At 28.1% G+C, this 5,646-nt stretch overlaps 5 protein-coding genes across 5 annotated transcripts, besides 1 other annotated feature; 3 read left to right on the plus strand and 2 right to left on the minus strand.

Moving 5' to 3' along the window:
• Positions 1-76: 76 nt before the first annotated feature.
• EHI_106660 (uncharacterized protein) lies at positions 77-466 on the plus strand (the record flags this gene model as incomplete). Its single annotated transcript, XM_001914340.1, has 1 exon — positions 77-466. The coding sequence occupies one exon, from the start codon at positions 77-79 to the stop codon at positions 464-466; it is 390 nt and encodes a 129-aa protein (XP_001914375.1).
• Positions 467-585: 119 nt separating this feature from the next.
• EHI_106670 (calcineurin B subunit, putative) lies at positions 586-1,130 on the minus strand (the record flags this gene model as incomplete). The annotated part of the gene is made up of 1 exon (XM_645372.2): positions 586-1,130. Exon 1 carries the CDS (start codon positions 1,123-1,125, stop codon positions 586-588), a length of 540 nt encoding a protein of 179 aa, XP_650464.1. The 5' UTR covers positions 1,126-1,130.
• Positions 1,131-1,566: 436 nt separating this feature from the next.
• Positions 1,567-2,388, minus strand: EHI_106680 (uncharacterized protein; the record flags this gene model as incomplete). Its single annotated transcript, XM_645373.1, has 1 exon — positions 1,567-2,388. One exon carries the CDS (start codon positions 2,386-2,388, stop codon positions 1,567-1,569), a length of 822 nt encoding a protein of 273 aa, XP_650465.1.
• Positions 2,389-2,618: 230 nt separating this feature from the next.
• On the plus strand, positions 2,619-3,914 carry EHI_106690 (aspartyl aminopeptidase, putative; the record flags this gene model as incomplete). The annotated part of the gene is made up of 1 exon (XM_645374.1): positions 2,619-3,914. One exon carries the CDS (start codon positions 2,619-2,621, stop codon positions 3,912-3,914), a length of 1,296 nt encoding a protein of 431 aa, XP_650466.1.
• A 54-nt stretch (positions 3,915-3,968) lies between these two features.
• Positions 3,969-4,117: a repeat region.
• Positions 4,118-4,842: 725 nt separating this feature from the next.
• On the plus strand, positions 4,843-5,608 carry EHI_106700 (protein kinase domain containing protein; the record flags this gene model as incomplete). Its single annotated transcript, XM_001914341.1, has 2 exons — positions 4,843-5,283; positions 5,342-5,608. Coding segments are annotated over 2 exons (708 nt in total), but the record flags the coding sequence as incomplete, so codon positions are not given.
• Positions 5,609-5,646: the final 38 nt, after the last annotated feature.

A 5,646-nucleotide genomic window follows, 5' to 3' on the forward strand; every position in this document is an offset into this window, starting at 1 on the left:
TACAACTGGAAAGTATATATGTCCACATGAAGGTTGTGGGAAGTGTTATGATAGTGAAGAGTCTCTTCATAGACATATGAGTCGACATTCTACTGTTAAAGAACATGTCTGTGAGTTTTGTGGTAAAGCTTTCTTAAGAAAATCAGAGTGTGAAATTCATGTTAGAATTCATACAGGAGTTAAGCCATATTGTTGTAATATTTGTCAGAAACGTTTTGCTCGTGCTACTGATCTTAAGATTCATATGCTTTACCATTCTGATGAAAAGCCATTTCAATGTCCATTCCCAGGTTGTACTTTACGTTTTAAACGTAAAAATGATGCTAAAAAACACTTAAGAATACATGTCAAAAAAATTCATGGAAATGTTACAGAACTAATGTCTCCCCATCATTCAGCTTTCAAAGCTGTTCCTAAACAATTAATTCGTCTTGAATCTTATGGAATAATGTATCATTGTAATTAAAAAGAGATATTTTGTTATATATACTTTATTGATTTTAAAAATAACAAAAAAAATAAATAAGAAAAAGGAAGTAAATTAGTTAAAACGATAATTAGGAAATAAAAAAAGATGATTTCAATTTATTGCCAATTAATGGTAAGTTTTTCTCCAATATTTTCAGAGTTCTTTAAGATAATACTGCAGAATTCTTCATATGAAATCTTTCCGTCTCTATCCTTGTCAGCTTCGATAATAGTTTTATCAACCACTTGTTGTAATTGTTCATCAGTAAAAGAACTACCAATAATCATTTTAAGAACTTTGAATAGTTCTGGATTTGATATAAAACCATCATTATCAACATCATACACTTGGAAAGCAAATCTAAGTTTTGCTTCTTGACTTCCTTTATCAGAAAGGGTTGAAAGGGTTGCAACAAATTGAGAGAATTGTACCTCTTCATTTTCATAACGATTGAAGATTTCAAGAAGTCTTTGAAGAACTGGGTTAGAAGTTAATTCAGCAAGGTCATCATATTCTTCAGAGGCACCTTCTTTAGCTTTCATTCCCAATTTTTTAAAACGACGGAATAAACGTCTTAATTCACTTTCAGTGAAGTTGGTTGTAGCCATCATTTGTTCAACATCTTCTTGTTTCAATCCAGAGAGGGTGTTTCCCATTTTTATTTTAAATCTGATAATTTTAAGTTTTTTAAATTTTAAGTTCAGCGTAAGAAAAAAAGGTGATTTTATCTGTTAATGAAAATGGAAAAACGGAATAGTTTTAGTTGTTTTTTTTTTGACGTTCTTAGTTGTACAAAGAAATTGATTAATAATAATGAAGTAGGAAATGATATGTTCGTTTAATATAATGTTTAGTTAAACACTAAAAAAAATCACGAAAAAATTGAAAAACGTAAAAATAACAAAAAATAACAAAAAAATAATTTTTAAGTCTTATACTATTTTTAAATCTGTCAATTTTGTTAACACCAAATGAATGTTATGTTAATTGGTTTTATTCGATTATTTATTTGAGAATATAAAATTGATTATAATATATTTATTACAAAAATATTAATATTATGGAATAAAAGAAAAACTAATAACTTTGATAACATTTTACAATGAAAGCTCTTCATCACTTTTTGGCTCATTTTTGGGTAGCACTTCTTGCTTCCTTTGTGGAAGTATTTTTTGTATTGTAGTATCCCAATTATTTGTTTGATATTGTTCACCAATAATTTCAAAAACTTGGTTTACTGTTAATACTTTTCTTCCAATACATTCAATGTGCTGTTCTATTGGTAGTCGAGCTGTTGAAATATTTAATGAACTTGCTTTATTTTCACATAATCTTTTAAATTTATTATGGTCAACAATCCCTCCAATTACATAATTTATTTCTTTATTAAAGTTATCAATAACTGTTTCACTCTCTGCTGCAAGATAAACGCATTGAACTTCGTTTTTAATTTCTTCAATTTTTTTTTCTTCAAATGTTATTAATTTCCATTTATGTGCTTCTCTTTTTTCAATTAATTCTTTGAGTTTTCCACTAACTCCAACACATCTAATTTCTAAAGGATGTTCATATTTCCAGTTAGCACCATATAATAATTGAATTTGGTTAAATAATGACTTTACTTCATTTTCATTCATTTTATCATCAAAATCACAATCTATAATAACTTTCCCTCCAATCTCAAGATTTTCTGTTGTTCTTTTCTTCTTTCGAGGAATATATTGTCCACTCTCTCTCATTTCTTTTCTTCTCTCTTTTGCCCTTTCTTTTCTTTCTTTTCTCATTTCACTTCTTGTCTCTTTCCATAATCTCATTTTTAATTCTTTCTTCGCTAATTTCTTTTGCTTTTTTTTTGAAAGTGGTTCTTCAGGATGTTCATATGACTTAATTTCTTTATTAGTATTGTCCGAGTCACTCATTTTTTATGATTTGATTATGTTTTTTCTTCTCTTATTTTTATAGTTCTTTCAAACCCTATTTTTTTCATTGTATATATAATTTACAAAGACAATGAGAAGGCTTTAACAATAGTGTTTAGGTTTATTGCTGTGATGAATATTTATTGTTGTGAGTAAAATGAAGTTTGATGATAAAGTCAAAGAAAAAAAGAAAAAATAAAATAAAAAGAAAAATCTTAAAATTTTGTATCATGTCATCTTTAGCTAAAGACTTCATCAACTTTTTAAACGAAGCTTCAGGATCACCATTTGTTGCTTGTCAAGTTGTACAGAAAAGACTTGAGTCTGCTGGTTATGTCCGTCTTAAAGAAAATGAGGTTTGGAACCTTGAACTTCATAAAAAATATTATCTTGTTAGAGATGATAGCAGTTTGGTTGCATTTAGAACTAACAACGCAAATGCTACATCAAGGATTTTCATTACAAGTTCACATCTTGACTCTCCTTTCTTAAAATTAAAACCAAATCCTGATGTATTCAAGAACAATCTTGCACTAGTATCTTGTGAAGTGTATGGTGGTGGAATTTGGCATACATGGATTGACCGTGATTTAGGAATATCTGGAAGAGTTATTTTAGCTAATGGAGAAAGGCATATTGTTTCAATTAAGGAGCCATTGTTTAGAATTTGTGGATTAGCAATCCACCTTGACACTGAAAGAAAATACATAATCGATAAGGATAAACATCTCTCTGCTGTGTGTGCAGAAGCAGCATCAAAGAATATTTCTGCATATAACTTACTTCTAAATAAAATTGCTGTTCAATTAAAAGTAAACGTAAAAGACATTATTTCAACTGACCTTTGTCTCTGTGACTGTGAACCTGCATCATTTTTATCTTTGAATAAATATATTGTTGGTCAAGGAATTGATAATTTAAATGGTGTTTTCACATCATTACAAGGATTCTTATCTAGTGAACAACTTAATCAAAATTCTCAACAAATAGATATGTTTGTAGCATTTGATAATGAAGAGGTTGGATCAACAAATAGAAGAGGAGCACAAAGTGTTTTTTTAACAAATATCATTAATCGTGTTCATTCTATTCTTTTTAATAATGAAAGTATCCAATCAATTTATGTAGCTTACTCAAAGTCAGTTGTTTTATCAATTGATGGAGCACATGCTTCGCATCCTACTGTTGATGTAATGGAAAAGAATCATCCAATAAGACTTAATAGTGGGCCAGTTTTAAAAGAACATTGTGGACAGAGGTATATGTCTGATGGACTATTACGTGCAATGGTCGTTAAAGCTGCTGGAGATATTCCCACTCAAACATTTGTTCTTAAACAGAGTATTCTTGGTGGATCGACAATAGGTCCACACGTTGCTTCAACAACAGGAATAACAACTATAGACCTTGGTAATCCAATGCTTTCTATGCATTCAATTCGTGAGATGTGTGGTGCTCTTGATGTGGATTACATGACTCAGTTAATAGAAAGAAGTTACATTTCTTTCCCTGCTATTATTTTTTAACTTAAACTTCTTTCCGTTTTTTTCAATTTCTTTTATTAATTTAGTTTCAAGTGTTTGAAGGTTGGATGTCAGAAATACAACACATAAACATTAATACAAAATCAAACAATGATTCACCCAGTTATTATATGATTATTATGATGATGGATTTTAATAAGAAATATAATAAATAATAATAATAGAAAGAATGAAATAAAATAATATGAAATAATAATAAGAAAAGAAAATGATATAAATGATGATATTAATAATAAATGAAATTATACATAATAATATAATGATAATGAAATATTCATTCAATATAAAATAAGAAATAAAGAAAGAAGATGAAATGTTATTTAAAATGAAAAACAAATTAGAAGATAAAAAGAAAGAAATAAAACAAAATAAAATAAAATGATTTATTCATAAAATACCTAGAAAATCTAAATAATAAATAAAACAAATAAATTACTCATTTTAATGATGGATAAAGTTATTAATATCCATTAATCAATGAATAAATGACAATTCTATTAACACTTAATTAATTCTTTATTATTATTATTTCAATTCATTTTCAAGTGTTTAAAACTAAATACCTTTTATTCTCATTGACAATTCAATGAATGTTACAGACGATATTCTCTCTCTCTTCCCCAGGTTGCGAAATATTGAATATACTCATATTAATTGTTCTCCAATGTTTTGGGGAAATTAGATTATTGTTTATTTACTTTATTTTCGATTTTTCAGTTAAGTTATAAGTAATACAATACAAATAAGACAAAGAATGAGCATTGAAAAGAAGACAAACAATAAGAAGAGTATTTTGTATAATATCCACATTGTGCTTCAATGAACAATGAAGAAGTTAAGCATAGAAAAAAAAATAAGTCAAATAAAAAAGAGAGAAAAAGAACTAGGAAGTTATAGAATCAAAAAGCAAATGGAAGAAGAACCAATTATATCTGATATATACTATGAAATTCAAAACAGACGATTTAAGAAGGATGGAATAAAATTAGGAGGAGGTTCATATGGAGAAGTTACATTACGAACAGATGGTGTAACAAACAAAAAGGTTGCGGTGAAACAATTCAATTTAGGAGATCAATCATTGATGGGACGTGATTTTGATGGATATCCTTTAGAAATATTAAGAGAGATTAAAGTGTTAAGAGAATTAGACCATAGTAATATTGTCAAAGTAGTAGATTTTTATTTTCACAGAAATCTTCTTTATATGGTAATGGAATATCATCCTTCTGATCTTGAGAAGGAAATAAGAAATGGAAGATTAAAGACAGATCCAATGAGAGTTTGTAGATATTTAAAAATGATTCTTGAAGGAGTAAGAGTTCTTCACATGAATTTTCTTCTTCATCGAGTTTGTTGATGGTAAAGATAATAAAAAGTAATGAAGAAGTAAAGATTGATGATGTTAGGATCTTAAGCCAGCAAATATTTTAATCAGTGAAGATGATGTATTAAAAATAACTGATTTTGGAAGTGTTAGACCATTTGGTTCAGAGTGTGACCAATTTACAAAAGGAGTCATTACTCCATCATATAGACCACCAGAAATTTGGTTTGGAGCAATTATTTATGGACCAGCAGTTGATGTATGGAGTATTGGATGTATTTTTGCAGAAATGGCACGAGGAGAAATTCTTTTTGCAGGAAATGATTCACAAATACTTGAATCAATTTATGTCATTCTTGGAACTCCAAATAGGGACCATCATCAGAA

Source organism: Entamoeba histolytica, genomic scaffold (genome assembly GCF_000208925.1).
Source record: "Entamoeba histolytica HM-1:IMSS scf_1104750517903 genomic scaffold, whole genome shotgun sequence".
NCBI lineage: Eukaryota > Evosea > Mastigamoebida > Endamoebidae > Entamoeba > Entamoeba histolytica.